Source organism: Centrocercus urophasianus, unplaced genomic scaffold (assembly GCF_019232065.1).
Source record: "Centrocercus urophasianus isolate 14NV4802_14NV808 unplaced genomic scaffold, USGS_Curo_1.0 seq_16, whole genome shotgun sequence".
NCBI classification, from domain to species: Eukaryota; Metazoa; Chordata; class Aves; order Galliformes; family Phasianidae; genus Centrocercus; species Centrocercus urophasianus.
This window is the reverse complement of record NW_024884711.1, coordinates 33,809,539-33,829,738: the sequence shown is the minus strand read 5'-3', so window position 1 is coordinate 33,829,738 and position 20,200 is coordinate 33,809,539. Positions and strand designations below refer to the sequence as shown.

Here is a 20,200-nt window from a genome sequence, read left to right as displayed (position 1 = left end):
GTTAAATTGGCTATAATCCTGCTACATTCCTACATGAATCAGTATAAAAATGGTTTGTTACCTGTGGCTTTCTTACTTACTTTGGAAGTCTGATATTAAAAATAAATGTAGATCTCCTATAATAGCTAAGGAGAGGTCATACAAAGTTATTCCAGGATGTTGTCACACTGATAACAAAATTGCATCTTGCCCAACAAAATTTCTTCTTACCGATGTAAGCTATGCTGCTGTGCTTTGCTGATTTTTCTACTTGACTCACTTTCTGCTGCTACAGTTTTTTGGGCAGCGAATTGATACTGACTGTTCTTTTCCAAAGCTCTGAGTTTGGGTTTTTTTTTTGCCATTTTGTTGCTGCAGAAGGGGTGGTTGCACAAAAGTGGATAAACTTGCTTGAAAAAAAACCACTGGGAGTAGCAGGGAATGGAAATGGTGAAGTTGGACAAGGTGGTCAAACAGGTGGAAAACAGTAGGGAAGGAAAAAATAATAAGGATTAGAAGCATGAGATAAGTTGAACTGCACTGTTTGTTATAGAAAGTGGACTTTGTAACTTAAGGAGATCTGCCCATACTGAGTGTGGGAAGAGGAAGAGGGTATGATGCACGTCAGAGGGTCAAGCGCAGAAAAATGAACAGAAGCATGTACACCTGAAAGTTACTGACCTTCCCATCTGCAAATGTTGGGATGCTGGGTAAATATAGTTAGTATTATTTGCAAGTGAGAGAAATAATATAAAAAAAAATCAAAAAAATCTGTGAACTACTTTTTCATACATTATCTTCACTGACAAAATATATTGAAGAAATATTAGAGAATCTTAAAAGGTGAGTTCCAAAGCAGGACGTGTTAGGATTTGGAAAGCTTTAAAACTTGGTCTTGTCTTCTTTCATACCCTTTAGTCACTGTCTATTATTCAATCAAGTCCATTTTCATTATTCTACTTCATGAACTGGAAAATTCCCAGCCATTCAGGATGAGGTTTGATAGTTGGTTTGATATGTGGTCTCAAAGAGTACTATTATTTTTTTATTCTAAAAAATTTTTAATGCTCTTAATCCAAATTTAACAATTGATGGAAAAAAGCAAAACAAAAATATGCAGCATACTAATTTTAACTGTTTATTATATCACTGTTCCTGATTGTATGATACAGTTATAAATGAATAAATGTATGCCAGACTGAATGATCTGCTTAAAAAAAAAATAATAATAATAATAGTCGTGTAATATAGTGATAATAGTTGTGTAATACAATAATAATACTCTGCTTGGCTGGGGAGACCAGTGTTAGCTGTGTTACATCTTTCAAACAGTCCGTTAGTGGAAAAAAGAAGTTACCAATTCTTTTGATAATTTAAGTGCAGCAAAAGTATTGTGATCATTAATATATATATAGTAAGAGTATTTCTGCATCAAACAGTTGAATACTGACAGTATGCAGAACTTTATTCTGTTGGTACTATTCATATTTATAATTAAATTGAGAATGTCAAGGGAGAGCATCAACTGTGCATGTTTGCATTTGGCTTACGCAGCACATGCTCTTTTTGATCTTTGCACACAAGATTGTTTGGGGGGACATTAAAAATTGCACCTCTCTTGTCAGAAACTTTGATCTTTATCAATGTTTTAATTGAGTAAAGCCAAGTCTATGTGACATGAGAGAATAATTTCCTCTTTGCTTCTTCATCTAGCAGAAGATGATTTTTTAGCTGTGTCTAATAATTGATGTAACCATATCATTTTTTGTGCATTGTTTTGTGACTTCATCACTTTTCTTCCTTTTCTCGTCAAGTCATTTTGCCAAGGGCTCTCAATCCCTGAGCTCTTGCTCTCGCTGCTTTCTTCTTGGAAAAATGCTCTCAGTCGTCGACCTGCTGTCACCTATGTAAACTCTGCCCAAGTTGCAGCTCTCAGTGTATGTGTTCTTGTTGCATGCCTCTTGTCGCTCTAAGGCCATTTGCCACTAATCTTGAAAGTAAATTTAAACATTCCAAAAGTTAAGTTTTATCACTTCAAATAACATCTTATGTATCCTGTTTGCTATTTTTCAAAGTGTTTTTTTTTTTTTAAGATACAAATTAACAAAAGTGTATTGTAATAATGCTGTAGTTGTTTTAATGGAACAAAGATCAGCTATTATCATCAGCGCCTGAATTCTAATCCCAGATTTGCCTAACGTTTGAACCACCAGCGTCTTAACTAATAAACAGCATGATGTGGTCACATTTTGTTTCTTTTTAACAGATACTATGTCTAATTCTTTCTAACAGAACTAATTCAGACTGTTTTTAAGGCTCCTGTGGTGCCTTTGATACATCAATGTACATGATATTGGTTAATGTCAGCTATAACTGAAATTAAAAAAAAAAAAAAAAAAAAGGAAAAGAGCTCCATGGCATTCTGGCTATATGCTACATACATAAAGCTGATATAAATTTGTAGAACTCCTTATGTATAATTTAAGCATCTGTATTAGTCATATGTTGAAGGGTAGCTGCAAAGCTTGGATGTACTCTTTATTGGAAACTGAAAAAGTGTTGGTAGCTAATATGATAGTTTCATGGTGGAAAAGAAGAAAATAGTTAAGATTCTTGTTAGAAGGAAAAAGAGGATTGACTGACTATAAAAGCAGTTTTTAGTGTTTTAGTGCTGATTATTAATTTAACCAGAATCAAACTAAAGCTTTCACAGTCAAGTGTGTGTGTGTGTGTGTGTGTGTGTATACACACATCTTATATAACATTAAAAGCAATGTATCACTTCTTGACGTTTTGAGGACTGTAATCTGGTGGCCACTGTAACTACATTGCTATCTCTCCTATGCTCCCTGAAGAGTGGAGAGAGTGCTAAATATTTTGGATTCCGTTAAGATCCTTGGAAACGTGACACTTTTTGATTACCATGGCTCTATTATTATTATTTTTTGTCAGGAGGCAGTAACTGTAGGCTTTTTCAATTAAACTTGTGCTAAAAATGATGCAGCTCTTTTTATTTCTGTCCAATGAACCTGTGTGTGTGGGAGCCACATAATTTTTATGCATTATTATATTGTTTAAAATGCTGTTTTCTGTAAGGGAAATAGTGGATTTCACTCATCTCTCTTTCAATTCTTTCAGTATGTTGAAAGCTTTTCTCTTTTGTTGTGAAGGAGATGTAATAGCTACTGATGGATATTTGTGATGGGGCTTCAAAAAGAAAAACAACAGCAGCAAATAGTAATTGCTAGAAGGACTTGTTTGTCAACCTTATGTAATAGCTGCATTTCTTCAGTGTCGGGTGTGCTGGTGGTAAACCAGAAGTGAGTAAACTTCCCACTGAAAGATCAAGGAAATAAGGGCTCTTCACAGTTCATGTGGGCAAGCTCTGTTTACAGTGTCATACCACTCCTTACAGCGTACAAGAGTGCTGTATGTACATTGCTGTAGTTCATCAGTATTGCACAGCTGAGTATACAGGGCTCAGCTGATAATAATGATGAATGTTTGAAATGTAAATACTTATAGTAGATTTCAGAAAATCTCTCTAATTCTGCCATGGTAAAATAGAATGTCTTGGTGTTTTTTCTTTTTCTTGTTCAAGCTGTAAGTTCTTTGGGACTGGTAACAGAACTTCAGAAGCATCTGTCCCTTGGCAGTATTTCTGAAGAAGACATGGAATTAGAAAGTTCTATGAAACTGACTGGGAACAGAATTATTAGACTGGCTGGTGTCATTTGTGTTTCCCAGTGTCTTCCTATACATAAAAGCCAGATCAGTTTCCAAAAAAAGCTGAAATATATCCCACTACTGGCTGTGTGGTTTGTCCTATGCGTGCACCCATGATGTGGAGACAACTCCTGAAAACAAGAAAAAGTGTGATTCTGATGTCAGCACGTAACTCCAAGGCAGTCCTCATGCAACTCAGCATCTGTGTCTGAGTGAAAAAAAACCAACAGTCATTACACTTTCCAAAAAGGGGAAATTATCTCTGCCTTGAAAATTGCATAAACACGTCCCATGACTACTTCTTTCTCCTAGAAAAATCTGTCAGAAGAGACTCTAGGACAACTTACTATGTTAGGGCTTTTCTCAGCAGCGTGTTCTAGACCTCTTCCCTCTTTCTCTTTCATTTCTGCTCTCTGCAACTTCTCTGAGAGCAGAAAAGAGAACTGCAGTCAGAACTGGGAGTAAGGACTGAATGTAGCTTGACCAGTGCTGACCTAGCAATGTGCTCTGTTTCCTGGATGCTAAAGGGACAACTTTTCTTATTGTTGCACTCAGGAGAACCTGTGTGTTTCAGGAGGATTCAGTTGCCTCTAGCTAACCCTTGTAAGCTGAGCATCTCGGCAGCCTTGCTTGGGATTTGCTCCTGGAAGGTTTTGAGGAGGACAGTGGTGGCTGGCCTCTCATCTCCACACAGGCAGGAGCAGATAAGAACCGTGGTAGGGAAGCTCGTAGGAGAGATGGAAGGTTAAACTTCTTTCTTCAAGGAAATTCTAAGTTTGTGATGAGTCTGTGATACTCTGGTAGATCAGAAGTGCTTTGTAGGGAGGCTTAGAGTGCTTGCTTGGCTGTTCCCTGGCTGTTCCCTCCCACCATTAATAGCTGGCTCTTTTTCTTCTTTTTTGGAGGGATTGTCCTGTGCTTTTCAGGTTGTGCTGAAGGTAGTGAGGCTCTTTTTTTTTTTAAAAAAAAAAAAAAAAAAAAGTACAGTGGTGTTTTGAGTTAACGTGGGAGCTGCCACCTGGAGTTCTGCATAGTGGGGCATACCAGAGGGCAGCAGGGAACCATTCCTTGTGGTCGAAACACTTGTGGCTGTTGCTAACTGACTTCACCCACTGCAGGTCATCTCCTTTGCTGCTCAGCATCATGAGGAAGGCACTGGTAACAAATCCCTCATCTTGTAGAGGACATGAGCTCTAGTCTCATGCTCTCTCCAGTGGCAATCCCTAAATGTTTTCCAACATGCACGAAGGTTGTTGTGAACTCCATTTCTGAGCTGGGACTAAACCAAAAGCTATTAAGAAACATCCTTAAATGAGAAATCTGAGAATCAAGATAGAAAGCAGGCAGTTTTTTCAGATGTTAGTTGACACTGTAAATTAGAAGTATTCTTTCATTCTGATATTTCACAGGTTATGTTGTTTCATTCTGATCATCATTTAATTAGGAATCAGGTAGGAAGATTTTCTAGCTGTAAACAGCCTTTCTAAAACAGTTAGCATTAACTAACATCCTTGCTGTGAATTTAATCAGAAGCAGCAGATTAGTTCTGTTTTTTGAGCTGTGTTTTCTCACCTCAGGTGCCGTTGTTGTGGTACAGACTGGAAGCCTTGTGATGTTTGCAGCAAGGATGCTGTCCTGAGACTCGGGTCAGCTTGAATGTTGTCACATGAGCACAAAATATATATATTTAAATTATTATTATTTCATAACTAGAAAAGAAGCTTTGTGATGGATTTGGTGCTATAGACTGTCACCCAAATGTACATCAGTTTTTTTCTTCTGCAGCCAATTGACTTAATGCTTTCTCTATACATTAAAAGCAAACAAAACTTACTAACAATTAGCTTTTTGTTTGCAAATCGTCTTCCTTGAGAAATTATGTTTTAAAGCTATGGGGTGTATACTGTGACCCTGGTAGAAGTACTTGGCTATACCCAGCGTAGTGGTAAAGTAAGAAGTAAAGATAGCTCTTATTCATGCTGTGCTCCTCCAAATTGGTTGATAATGGGTTAAATGCTTCTTAGTTGCTTTGGTTACTTGTTTTTTAGAAGCTAGACAGTGAAATTGATTTCTGTTTACTTACCAGGGTATGCTAAAGGAAAATACTGAATAGATTTAATATAGAAAGCATCACTGGGAACATTTAAAAAGAGATTTTCTTCTGAGAATGTAAAAACTGAAGATGCTTGAGACTTTCCACAAGAATCAAGCTATGATCAAATTCTCCATAGACTTCTACCACTTTCAACAGGAACAAGTCTGCTGAAATCTGATCAGAATTTAAAACTACTGGAATTTTAAAATCCTTAGGCTGAGCAGTTCATAATAGGCATGAATAAAGAGATTTTGGTGCTTTTTGTTTGTTTCAGTTTTTCTGGTATTATGATAGTTTATTTGTGGCAGGATGCTGTGTTTGCTTTAAATTGCGTAGGCTGTGAATCCAGTGACAGTGTGTTACATTCAGGAATTGCAAGTCTATGTATCTTGGAAGCTTTTGTTATTTGTATTTTTCTTAAAGTTCATTGTCACTGTTCCTTTTTTTTTTCCAGAAGTTTGGTGTGAATCAGTCCAAGCCAGAATTTACAGTGGATCTCAAAGGGGCATTGATTGACTGGGCTTCAAAGGACAAATCCAGCAAAAAGAATGTCATTGAGGTAAATTATTTTACTTATATGCAAAACTCTAAGCATTCAAGCAATTTCAAAAATTGTCTCTAAAAACTTCAGGTTTTTTGCATTTCTTCTCTGTAAATCGTATACTTATGTACCTGCAGGAGATGTCCATTCTTAATATATTTGTACAGGATATGCTTTTCAATTTTAAGACAACTTACTTTGTGCTTTCACTGATTTTAGCATAGCTATTTATCATCTGAAAGTTGTGCCAGCGCGAAGTTTAACTTCATGTAATTTGATTTTGGAGTTCTAGCATGTTTATCAGTTCTGATGACATCTGTTTTTGTTTCTTTAAAGCTAAAAACCCGCCAGGGAACTGAGCTCCTAATTCAGTCTGATAATGACAGCTTCATTAATGAATGGTATAAAGTCCTTAACTACACCATCAACAATCAGGTAGGTATTTGAATCATGAAGGCTCTGATTTCAAGGTAGTATTTTTTAGCAAAATAATGTATGTAATTACTCCAAGTAGCTCATATACATCTTCATTTTGTCATTTTCTTGGGAATGGGCTGGGGATATGATGATTCCCAGTGATAAGAAATAAAATTAAGTTGTGCCAAGGAAAGAGCAGTGATCCACTGGATTAAGAACTGGGAGGTGTGGACTGATCTCCTCAGAAATGAGCTTTTTTTCTCTCAAGAAAAGAGAGGGGGAGTGAAAGGGAGGGCGACCAACAAAAGAATGCTTACTTCAGCATCTGCTATTGCTATTCCCTTCAGGCTAAATTGAAGTGTGAATCAAAAGCCTAGAGACCTAATACTGCACAGGGAAAAATATACCTGATTTAGACCATCTGATAATTTGAAGCACTGAAAGTTTTGGGTGCAAAAATGAATCAGATCTGAAACAAACTTAAGTTTGAAGAAAACCCTCTATTGTGATAGTAGCTGTGAATGTGAATGATGGCTGTGGCTTGCTCAGATCTGAAGCCCAAAGGAAGGCTACAGCTTAGATTCATGTCTCTCTCCTCCCTCAGGGAGCTGTTATGTCAGTATATTATATAGAAGGAGTATCTGTGAAGGATATCTGCTCTGTTTTTACACACACAAATTCTGACTTGGTCCATTTTACAAACCTAAATTCTAGGTGATATATTCCGGTCTAGGAGATCTGAAACTTAACAATCCTGAAAAGCTTTGAGGAAGAGAATCCTGTTCACATGATGTCAGTGGCAGTTGGATCCTTGGCAGGGACATTAATTGAATGTTTGAGTATATTGACTGGTGACATTTTAAAAAGTCTATCTGAAGCTTTTGAAAAACAATAAGGAATGAGGGTTGTTTAAAGCTCACGTCTGCTGTGCAAGTTCAAGTGCAAATTAACTGGTGTTATGCACTGAGACCAAAGGAAGCTTTCTTCTTGTTTCCTGATGGAATGCAACGTAGGTGTGAGGCAGCAGACAATTTCTTCAGCATCTGCCCTCATACAGCAACATGATTTGCATTTCCATTTAACTGTGGGTTTTTTGTTCTTTTTGAGAATATGCTGAAAGAACATTAATCCACAGAGCAAGGCTTTTGGACGCTGGTATCGATACTCTGTTGGACTGAATTCAGTGTGTACTTTGACAGAGGTCTAATTCTCCAACTGGCAGTCTGTTTCTGTCACAGAAAACTTAAACTAGGGAGATTAGAAACAGGATAAATGCTGTAGAAATTGATTTTGACTTTATCAGTCAGGTGCTTCTGTTGCAGAACATATGAATGAAACAGCTGATGTCTACTGAATTTGAGAGGAAGAAAGAAGTTGATGTAATTAAATTTTTGTCAGTATTGGGTCTTATGACCAAATGCTTCTCAAAGTTACTGCCAGCAAGAATGGTATCATCTCTGAAGATAATTTTGGCATCTAGAATTCTGGAAAGAATTAAGTGAAAGGGAAAATAGCAGTGTATTGTAGAGCAGTCTACATGAAATGTATTTTTAATGGTGTATTCTCTGAATTGGTAAACTTACCTTTATCTTCTTAAATGTAATAGGTAGTAGAATCTGATGAAGCATTAGAAGATGAGGTACCAGATTCTCCTGGGGTGGAAAAACAAGACAAAGAAAAAGAGAATAAAGACTCTAGGAAACTTCGTTGTGAGTAGAAAACTTTCCAATAATTGATTTTAGGAATGCAAAAAAAAAAAAAAAAAAAAAAATTACCTTGTCTTCACTCGTGTGTAAACAGAAAAGAATTCAAGAGAACATTTTCCATTTGGTGCCAGTTTCTGACTTCTATCTGTTTTCCTAATCATACTTAAAAAGTAGGAGAAAACAGGCAGTAAAGAAATAATCTATTCTCAAGGTATACTCACTTTTGTCCAATGTGTAGAAGTAATTGGATGTTTTTGTTTTCTCTGGCATAAATTATTTTGCAAAAGAATCTCTTTGCCCTTATTCGAAACAGATTTGGATAGTTTTACTTTTTTGTCCATGGTGCAGCACCTGTAAATATTTTCACTGTTAACTTACACTTCAGTTTCAGTAAGTTGCTAACCCTATATTGGATCATTTACATAAATGAAACATTTTTAATCTCACACTCGGAATTTGAAAGAAATTTCTTCTAGCCACAGAAATTTTTCTTTGCAAAGAAATATATTAATCAGGCAATCTGTTTTGTCCTTTACTTCTGGGCTGCACGTAGATTGCAAGGAAGTATTTAATTTAAAATGCTTGGTGAGAGGCAGGGCTAGTTCTGAAACACAGCTATATGTTTTAAATTCCATGTTTATTTTGAGTTACTATTTAGTTATTTTCACACACAGCACTTGGTGACAGGTTAGCCTCTTGGCAGTTTGAAGAATGGATGCTGTGTACAAGAAATTAAAAAAAAAAAAAAAAGGAAAATGTGAATGCAATGTGAATTTGAATGGTTTATTTTCTTTTTTTTCTTCTGTGTTTCTCTGTATTTGTTGTCGAATTTCTTTTCCAAGGAACCAGTGTTTAAAAAAAAGTTGTTCTTGTGAATATTCTTACTAACTGTATTTTTACTTCCAGCGGTGAAAGTGCCTAGCAATATAGATGCCACAGACCAGAAAAAGACCAAAACGAAGCTCAAGAAGTTTCTCACACGACGACCTACATTACAGGCTGTCCGTGAAAAAGGCTACATTAAGGGTAAATGAACCTTTTTAACAAAGGAAATAATTTGAGAAACTGAATTTGATAATTCACGTGTAAAATGGGGTTCATGTCGTCTAGTTTTAGAGTAAAACATGAATGTGGCCTGCCTAACAAGTCTTGGATAGTGAAACTGGTGATTGTTTGTTGTTCTTCTGAGCAATGCTGTTAGCTACTAAACTTTGTCAAGGATGTCCTTTTCATCCCATTATTGGCAAAACTGAAGTGGAAAATGAGAGCCCAGGAGCCCCTGTGGAGTCACAGCACTTCTGAGCTAGAAAGTCCATTTGGTCTGCTGCTCTGAGCTGGGAATTTTGTATAGCCAAATAGTCGTTTGTGCAAACAAGGGAAAGGAAGATTGTCCCTTTGTTACTGAGCTGAACACTTGCTCATGTTTTACAGGGGTGTTTTTAGTCTGGATGGAACCAGAGAAATATGTGCCATCTCATTAGAAATGAAATGTTTAGGCAGAAAAAGGATGAGGCTAAAGGAATCTCAACTCCAACATCCTTTTTCCCTAACCTTTTTTTTATGTATACATTTTTTGGGAGTTTTTTTTTTTTTTTCCACAAAGAATGAGTTTTATAGATAATCTTGAATCCAACTTATGAAACGATTGATAGCTTAATATATACTTCCATCTGTCACATTTGTAAGAACTCTGAAAGAGAAAAGTTTTTGAGCAGGTCTAAATTAATGTGATTGTGTAAATTTCTTCTTGGTAATTCCTGGTACTCACTGTAAAACTTAATTTATTTGTTTGTATGCTTTAGCAGGACTCATAGGTGGTGCTCTACTAGGGTCAAAATAGCAGATGGGTAGGCAAATATCAGACCAAATCTGACTGTGATTTGCCTAACTGCATACTTTAACAGATGTGCTTCTGTTGCATGTAGCATTTGATATATTTGTGTATCTGCAAATATAATTTATCTGTAAGTGATGAATTTTTTGTTTGAAGTAAGGAGGCATTTTTCCCAGACTTTGATGTTTTTGCCCTGCTTTACAGCTTAGAATTCATGTGAATTCTCAATGACATAACTGCTGCCATGAGCAATAGTGAATGCTAAGCCAAGTTTAACTTGTACACGTGCATGCTGATGATTGGATTTTTAAATAAAGACACTAAGGAACAAAGAGTTTGTTTTTATTTAAAAGCATGATATAAACTTTAACAGTTGGATCTGTGCTGTACAGTTTTACATTTACTGTATGAGTGAAAAATACAGTTTATCTGAAGCCCAGTGTACTTTGTGGCTGCTATTAAGCTTAGTAAATGAAAGCTTGTCAAATGGAATATGAGTTGAAAAAATGAAAAATTTTTACAAAACACCCTTGAAACAGCATGCATCAAAGTGAGAAGTAGCTGTGCTAAACATTTTTTACATGGAAAAACAGAATTACAAAAGCTGCTTTAAAATGGGGGAAACAAGTAAGGTTCTCCTGTGTGTGGAAATTGTTACGGTCAGAAGCAGTTGCAGCAAATAACTTTGTTACATACCAGTATTTTCTTGTCCTATCTAATATGCATTGTTTCACCTGCTACAGCTGCTTGGTAGTCTGCCTTTCTGCTGCGTGGCCTTTTTCAACCCTTTGCTACTGATTCTGCTTATACAGCTGGCTGTGTGAGTAGGAGCAGCAGGAATGAGATGTTTTGGGGTGCTGGCCTTTATGCATACAGCTAATAATACCAATTTTCTTACTGTATAATTGGTTTGGTGTGCTGTGTGGATTTCCCAAAGCAGTTATCAAATGCAAATGTTGTTACTAAACATGAAAAATGGGCTAGATGCTATGCATGGTTCAAATGCAAGAGCAGTTTCTCTCTTGCATAAGCTCTGAAGTGAAATGTATTAAGTACTGCAAAGATGGTCACTTACATGCTGCCTTTAAAAGATAAAATAAAACTTTCTTCCTTTTGAGTCTGAGCTTTGCTTCTATATTTCAAGACCGTGTTTCAGTCTCATGCATCTGAACTTGGGATGTCATCTGTTATCTGGGCATATGATGAAACCATATGAGTCTGGGGAACGTTTCAGTGCTACCATCTGATCTGAACAAGGAGAATTAACGTGTCCGTGAAACACTAAGACTTTGCAACATGTTCTCTGCCAAAGCTGATTGTCATTTTTGCTCTGTTTTATGACAGAGAGCATTCCCACTGCCTTTTGTGTAATTTTGAGGGCAAGACACACAGTATCTGAAAAGATGGACATTGTCCATAAGTACTTGTATTTGAACTGCAACCTTGCGGCCATGTTGCCTATGCACAGTCACACGTGCAGTCAGAGCTGTGCAAAGCTCTATCTTTTATGAAGTCGTTTCAGAGCTTAAATGTGTTAGAAATAAGCTCAATATTGAAACCTTTTTCTTAAATGAATATGTAATGCTGGATTAAACAGTAGGTGTAATGGAGAATAACGTTTCTCTCCCCGAATGCTTTCATTTGGGTTAAAATTTTTCTGTTCAGATTTTTTTTTTTAATCAAAGATTATATATTTTGAACTCTAGAGAGGAATGAAGTACAACAGAACATTTGAATCCATTAAATTTTCACTGCAGTAATGACTGTATGATTCTTCTAAGTTTTCTTCTGATGGATTATAACGATTTCAGTACCAAAAGTTCCTCCCCCCTAGACTCATGTTTGGGTGACTGCTGACACTTGTTCTTTCTGGGAGCTGTTAAGGACTCTTTTCAGAACTTTACTCCCTTTCACTCTAATAATGCAACAATTGTATTCAGTACTTTTTGCTCTTTGTAGAGGTTTTAACCTGAACTAGTTCTGTCACTCGAGTCCTGTTCCACTGTAAATCAGTCTCTTTACTTGGTTCCAGATCAAGTGTTTGGTTCCAATCTCACCAGCTTGTGTCAAAGAGAAAACAGCACGGTGCCAAAGTTCGTGAAGCTGTGCATTGAGCATGTTGAGGAACATGGTATGGTGAATTTTATGTTTGTCTTTAAACCCCTCTTGCTCATCACGCTGTCTAATTTTGAATGTTTTAATCCTTAATGTGCTGTTGATTTATTAGAGAAAATAATCTGACATGTGTCTGTCGGTAATGAGTTTTTGAGAGTGGGAAGGTATCCAGTGGAATCCAGTATGGGGAGAGGGAAGGAAGTCTTACAGCAGAGGAATTGATCTACTTCAGTATCTTTCACAACGAGGAGAATGCTGAACAGCTTTTTGGCAGTAAGGGTCTCAAGGAGGAGAAATTACAAGAAGTCATAGAAGAGCTTATCAACAAAGTTTTACTGCAGGTGAAGAGAGACTTTCAGAAGTTACGTGTGACTGTCTGATGGGAGCTGTCTGATACCAAGGACTTAGCCAGTTTTTTTTTTGAAATTTCTTGGTTGTAATTCCTGACTTGTTTGTACTTTAGATTGGGCTTCTTGCTTGTCTCTTGCCATTGCTCAGATGGTCTGTTAATTTGAGAATATAATATTGAGATCAGGGTGTTTACGAGGGAATACCAGAAGTGAATTTTAAGGCATTTTCCATGGGAACTTAGGACTTTTTGCAGCATATTGTCTTCTTTCTCAGTGCTGTTGCCTTGTGTCCTGGAAGGGAAAAAATAACCGTTTCCATTGTGATACTGTAGGTCAACAAACTGAACAAACTGCCTTCTTGTTTGTAAGAGCAGGCTTTATTCCATTTGAGGTCCACAGTTTGATAGAGAGGGGCTATTTTTCCCTTTTTTTTTTTTTTTTTTTTTTTATATTTTAAAATAGCGCTGCAGTGAAGATGGTGGTGAAGTTTTCCCTTTTTAAATACCTGAGGGGAAGCTGACAGAAATGAGCAGCTTTTTTTCCTACTTCAACTCTTTTTACTTCCAACACACATCAGAGCTGTTCTTTTTGTAAAGGAATGGCTAGTGGATTATGGGGAGAAGGGATATGTCAGATGGTGCTGGTAACTGTGCTGTATTGCATCAGACTACTCTATGAGCCACAGGGTCTGAAGGTATTCTGGCAACACTCACCCTCTCAGGGGCACTGACTCATGTGCTGTATTCAAGTGGCATTTCAATTTAATTCTTTACCTGATAATCAATTCTGACTAATTGCAGTAGCATCCACAGAGACAGTTTTCTTCTTTCCCTGGCTGAGTGTTACAGTACTGTAAAAGCAAGGGCTACCCGTTTACTTCTAAAGGCTGTTGGGTAGTGAGTATGCAGGCACGTTGTTCCTTCGTGCAAACCTGGTCACTGGACAACTTTGAGATGCTCTTTTATGCCTGATTTGATATTTCTTAACCATAAATTAAAAAATGGAACATCCACAAAATACTCGGTTCTTGCATGTTGGACTCGGCATATATCCCTCCCTCCACCCACTACAAGCATTTTAAATGGCATCTCCAGTCTTACTGGGAAAACTTGAAGCCAGTACCTCTTTTACTCCTATTCTTCTGCATAGGAAGCTTTGAAGATTACTTTGAGCTTGATAGTACAAAACCTTTTTCAGCAAACTAAACCTTCTGTGATGTGCCCTGCCCATCAAAAAATCTAGAGAAATGTTTATTGCCGAGCCAAGTGATCGTTAGCACAAGATTAACCGGGCAGCTTTAGGTTTTGATTTTACAGAGTAGACCTGTGAGCAAGGAGCCTAGTGATTTCAGAACCTGTATGCATGAAAGATTAAAATTGGTTTATCCCTTTATTTTAGGATTAGATGTTGATGGCTTATACCGAGTTAGTGGTAATCTAGCAGTGATACAGAAGCTAAGATTTGCAGTCAATCATGGTAAGTCTTCATCAACTACATTACAGTAGCTTAGCTTTTCAGATTGCTTGAAGTTTGAAAGAACTCATGAGAAATGATTTCTTAATGTATAACTGCAGCTTTTCTTGAGAAACGATGGCCATCCTTAAGGTTACTTCAAAATTGCAGAATTTAGTGTGTAAAAACACACACACACACACACACACACACACACACACACACACACACACAAAGATGAAACCACCAAACCCTATCAAAATAAACAAAAAGCCACCACCCTAACAGCCTGAAGGTTTGGTCTTACATGGAGACATTGCTAGAGCATTTTTCTGAAGAAAGGTGGTAATAGAATTCAAGAGGGAAAAAATGGCTAAAGAACCCCAAACTACATACCTTATGGGAAAACAGAATGCCAAGCTTCTACTAGTGGTTAAACTTGTAAGTTAATGTTTTTTAGCAAGATTAGTGTGGGGATTGTTAGCTTGACAGTACTCTCATGTATAAAACCTCTTTCTGTATCTGTGCTATAGTGTATGTAGTGTTCTGTATAGTGCTATAGTGGGAATCAATAGGTAGCCTGCGGGTGGGAAGATGAACAGTAGCTCACCTGAGCACTATGATTTGATCAGTCATTTCCTGATTAATCAGGTCTAAAAGTAAATTCTGTGTTACCTCCAGAGTTGAGATTCTTTTCTGGAAAGCCTCCTTGGTAGGACTGCACGTAGTGCAGTAGGCAGAGTTTGACTGCCTCTTTTCATACAGGCTCTGAAGAGAGCCCGCTTCCAGGTTAGGGTGGAATTGCTGGATTGGGCTGGATTGTTGACAGTGTTTTAGCCCTTCTAAGAGCATGCAAGGTTGCTGTGATGCAGCCTTATGAGCATCTCACACAGAATTTGTTCTGAAAAGTACTCTTCAAGCCACCTATAAATGTAAAAGATTTCACACTGTTGCAGCTCTGTACCCAGCAGTGAAGAGGCTGAAGCAGGATACCCATCTTCCATATTTTAAAAGCAATAAACGCAGGAGAGAAAAGGAATTAACATTTTTAACTAGGCCTTTGTAGTTAAATTATTAACATTAATTATTCATTTTTCTCTCTCAGATGAGAAGCTTGACTTAAATGACAGTAAATGGGAAGATATACATGTCATCACAGGAGCTCTAAAGATGTTTTTCAGAGAACTGCCAGAGCCGCTGTTCACTTACAACCACTTCAATGACTTTGTCAATGCAATTAGTAAGTATGGAAAGCAGTTCTGTGCTTTTGATACAAGTTCTGCTCAATAGGAGCATTGGTTATTGTAGAATGTTTTGGTTATGAATGTTCACAAGGCTTACCTGAAGTTCTCTCAGTAATATACAGGCTGCCCAGGAGGTGGCAGCATGCTCTCTGATATCAGCCCCGCGAAATCAAAGCTTTTAGCCCCAGTCTGTTAATTTTTATTACGAAGTTTTGTACAGAATTACTGAGGTTTTGTTTCTACACTTCTTCCTCCTGCAGAGCAAGAACCGAGACAGCGTGTCAGTGCTGTTAAAGATCTAATCAAACAGTTGCCAAAACCAAATCAGGACACTATGCAAGTGCTCTTCAGACACCTGAAGAGGTAAGAATCAGAGGGAAAGGCTTTGTATTGCCAATACTGCCTTAAAGCTAAATAATCAAGAAAAGGGAGGTGGCAGCGCCCACTGTGCTTTTCTTGCATATATTGGACTTGATAAAAGGAATTTATCAGTCTGTATTTGTACAAGCTTGCAGAGCATCAGGAGGATGGTACGTGGCATAATTGTGATGCTTACTGTCTTATGTTAAAGAAATTGTGAGGATTTCAAAAATACTATCACAGAACAAAACTTTTTTTGCAGAGGAGGGAATCGCAGCAGCTTTGTGCTAATTACAAGGCCAGCAGTCATTAAATATCATGAATACTCATTTGCTTTGGACTACTTTTCATCCCATTACTCTGGCACTGATACATCTTCTTTGTGTTTATTTTTTTCTCTTTTAGAGTTGTAGAAAATGGAGAAAAGAACCGAATGACCTATCAGAGCATAGCAATAGTTTTTGGTCCAACCTTATTAAAACCGGAGAAAGAGACTGGTAACATTGCAGTCCATACAGTGTACCAGAACCAGATTGTAGAATTAATTCTACTGGAATTGAATGCCATCTTTGGACGCTGACATTTTCATGGAGTACAAACTGGAAGTGATGGGTTGGAAGCAGTATTCCATCAGGAGGAAAATCTCTCACTGTATATGATGTATTATGTTTGTGGACCAAGAAGCAACTTGATTTTTGCACTTTTGGGGGAGGGGAAAAACAGGAGAAGTGTTTTACCACTTTAATGCAAATTAGAGACAACACTTTGCTTGTTCGGATTTCTTTGAAAAATTCATTGTAAAATAGCAAATTAAAAGTTTATAGTTTGCCTTTTTTTTTTTTTTTTTACAGTAGCATTTGAAAATTACAGTATAGGTTCATACACTGGATTTGTTGGAGAGTAAAGCTCTAAATCTCAAACTGGATAATCTGGAATTTAACCTTAAAATATTCCCACTTGGTATGGAAAAGTTCTATGATAAAAATAATCAGTGAAGTTCCATCTTAGGCACGTGTATTACCATGCAGCACGCTATGCAGGCCGGTATGATGCTTTTCCGAGGGGTTTCTGCATGCAGTGACTCTCTTATGCTAACAGTTTGGTTTAGTTATTCAGGTCTAATTCCTCATGTGACATCTGCTGTCCTTTTTCCTTTTTTTTTTTCTTTTTTCCCCCAGTGACCTTTCTGGAACTTCTTAGTTGCTTTATAGAACAGCATTCTATTGCGAACACTGAACTTGTAAGTGTATCCAGCAATGGATATTTGTCTTGTGGCATAACAAATTCATATTTAATACATATGTTCATTTTTTCAGGGTGTTTCCTGAGCTAGGTTTTGTTATACTGATCTACAGCTAAAACCTAAGTAAATACCGACTGTAACACTGTTTGAGTTCTTGGTACAAAGCTGTGGTAGTGGAAGTTTCTTATGTAAATACAGACTGTCCTTTTGGTTCTTGTATATAATTCAGTTCTTGTATAGTTTAAGAATGTTCTAGTCGCACATTTCTAACGGTGGGTAGAGTAGCTGCAGTAGCATAATGTTTCCAGTCTACGTCTGGGTTTCAGCATTGAAACAGGTTATGGAGAGGGAGGGGGGCCTAACTGTGTGCACTTTTAGATATTAATTACATTTGCGGGCGAATAACTGTAATACGAATGGTACTGGAAAAATACTGAGTGTGCTTGCTAAATTAATGCACTACAAGAGGAGCCTTTCAGGTTATTTAATATGTACAGGATACATTAGAAAGATATATTACAAATTCTAACATCTACAAAAAGTGAAACTCATGTTCTGTTAGAGAGAAGTTTGATGGAATCCATGATGCTAAATTTGAGTTTCTTTTTACATTAATGTAGAATAATTTGTAAAACTGGTTTTGAAAGATTTTGTTACAGGGAGCACAGTCTGCTGCAGATTTTTTTAAATGTATTTTTCTAGACTAACTGCTGTATCTGACATTTGTTATGTCTAACCTGAATAAAGAAAACCATTAGTTATTTTGGAGTTTGCCATTCCCGCTTCAGACAACGTGAACCCCCTTTACACAGTAAGACTGACACCTCTTGTTGCTTAGCATGGATACTGCTTGCAGCAAGGAGTTGTGCCACATTAAAAGATGAAAGCTTACTTTGTAACCTGACAATTTTAGGAACCTCCCATCCCCTTTCTTTAACAAGCTAAACTCTTACTTTAAGATTTGTAGAAGACAGGAGTAATTTATGGATATAAGTTTGCTGTCTTTTAAGCATCTCAGCTCTCAACCTATCTTACAGATAGCAGATTCATTGGGAAATAACTCACTTTCACTTTTAACCTGTTGTATTCTTCTCACAACGGAGTTCCAGATTCCTGCAAAGGGAACGTGTGGTGAAGTACTGAGATGTAGTCAGATGGTATGAGAATTTCACAAGCATAAAGCTTGAATGAGAAGTCTTCATAGATAAAGGAGAAAGCAACTTACCTTGCGGCTTTCTCACTGTTTTGTTGTGGTAATGGTGAAGTCTTGTGGTTTGTTGCAAAGCAACCTGGGTGAGAATTGTGATAGCTACATCTGTGTTGTCTTTTCAGCCTTCTGTTAGGCTTTGAAACAAGAGCAGTGCTGAGTGGCAGACGTGCCCCATCTACTAGAGAATACAAGCAAAGTTGAAATCTGTTGTTGTAGATTATTGAAATCCCAACTTCAGCTGTAAAATAAAGAATTCCCATTGCTAAAGGAGATAGATAAGCTGTATAAGTGTTTCTGTATTCAGATAAAGAATTCCTCCTTAGAACCATTTGATAACCAGGATGAACATCACATTTTTCCTTGTACTCCCAGAAAATAAAGCATTTTGTTATTACAATACATAATACGGTTTTGTGCAATGAAATTGTCCTGAGTTTTAATTGTCTCATTTGGGAAAGTACTCCTTAACTGACAGTGGTGCAGCTAAACAGTGCCTGTTCAGGAAGAGGCAGCTGCTGGAGCTGAGGGTGTGCTTGAGCTTCTGCATGGCAGCACGCTGGGATTCCTCACTACCTGGTCTGCGGTGTCTTCTTCCCACAGTTAGCCGTTACTTCCTGTAAAAATCAAACCCTGAGTTCTGTACAAACGTGGGGAGGGAAAGCAATTGGTGTTAGATGAAACAGAGCCTGAACTGAGGAATATATGAAGCAGATTGGATTCTAGCATAAAACCTGTTTTACAGCAATATAAACCTTTGCAGTCGCAAAGGGACTGGAGGTCTCATGCTTTGCTGCCAGTTCAAGTCACGCTGCAGTAACAGCTGCACGCCGCTGCAGTTCGGCTACATGGTGTTGTTACCCAGCCACTCAGCCTTGATCCATACCAGGTAGGAGTTTCTTCTCTTTAAAGCTAGAGGTGATCACACAGACAAGACAAATACATCGTCGTTTCATGTTGAATGGACTGTTTTTCAATCAAAGATGTGTGCAAGTTGGTCCCCTCAGTGCTCATTGCTGGTTGTGCTCACTGCTGACACCCCCCCCTCGCAGCCAGCCAGCACGGCTTCCCTGTGCACTGAACCCTCTGGCAATCCTCGGTTCTGGCAGCATAAGAGAGAAGGCAGGCTGTGGGTGCAGGCTGTGGGTGCTGTACCGTTGCTTCATTCTTATGCAGAGCGCTGATGTTTTCCTCTTAAAGGGAACGGCTTTATTTAGCCCTGTAATGATATTTTCAGAATCAATCGGTGAATTCACGAGCGGGCCTCGCAGTGGCCATTCTGCTGAGGCGCAGGGGGAGGCTCAGCATGTCTGATGAGGAGCAGAGAGCAGCTCTGAGGAATCTTAATTAGCCTCCACAATTGCCAAGTTCTGTGGGCCAGCAGCTGGTAGGGCTGCATCGGCCCTTTCTCAAAAGTAGCCCTATGCGATTGTGGGACTTAAATGAACTTTTTTTTTTCTTTTTCCATAGCATTCTTGTAAACAGAGCACTTGTAAAACAAGATCACGCTGTGTAGCAAACCAACATGAAAGACGTGCTGAGGGAGCTTGGCCTCCTGGTCCTTTTTATTTCCTTGAGACTTAATGGCAGCTCTAATATTAGAGTTTTCCTGGACTTCCCTAGATGCACTGTTTGTTAAGGTACTTAGCTGCTGCTCTCTTTCAAAAGAAGAAATTTACGTTGTGTTCAGCACACACAGAGCGGCAAATGGGAACAGTTATAGGATAACACCGGGGTTATTGAATCTTGCGGCTTACTGCACTCGGTTGTCACTCACAGGGAAGGGGAGAGCAGGTCTCGAGTGTGGGAATGGGCAAATGCAAAGCAGGGCAGGCAACAGGACAAAGCAGGTGTGATGGACAGCCTGGACAGCAGAGGGACTGTTGCATAGAAAATCTGCCGGAGCACAGGCAGAGCTGGGAGGGAGCCAG

General features: G+C 38.0%; 1 protein-coding gene across 6 annotated transcripts in view; it reads left to right on the top strand.

Moving 5' to 3' along the window:
• ARHGAP12 (Rho GTPase activating protein 12) overlaps positions 1–18,691 on the top strand; it is a 63,655-nt gene extending 44,964 nt beyond the window's left edge. For 4 of the 6 annotated variants that reach the window (XM_042816807.1, XM_042816806.1, XM_042816805.1 and 1 more), the window contains 9 exons: positions 6,255–6,359; positions 6,678–6,776; positions 8,365–8,467; positions 9,371–9,490; positions 12,331–12,429; positions 14,162–14,239; positions 15,321–15,455; positions 15,720–15,822; positions 16,225–18,691. In XM_042816807.1, coding sequence (XP_042672741.1) covers positions 6,255–6,359; positions 6,678–6,776; positions 8,365–8,467; positions 9,371–9,490; positions 12,331–12,429; positions 14,162–14,239; positions 15,321–15,455; positions 15,720–15,822; positions 16,225–16,399 — 1,017 coding nt within the window. In that variant the 3' untranslated portion in view covers positions 16,400–18,691. The remainder of the gene's footprint in view (positions 1–6,254; positions 6,360–6,677; positions 6,777–8,364; positions 8,468–9,370; positions 9,491–12,330; positions 12,430–14,161; positions 14,240–15,320; positions 15,456–15,719; positions 15,823–16,224) is intronic. The other 2 variants (XM_042816803.1, XM_042816804.1) reach the window with 2 other exon arrangements.
• Positions 18,692–20,200: the final 1,509 nt, after the last annotated feature.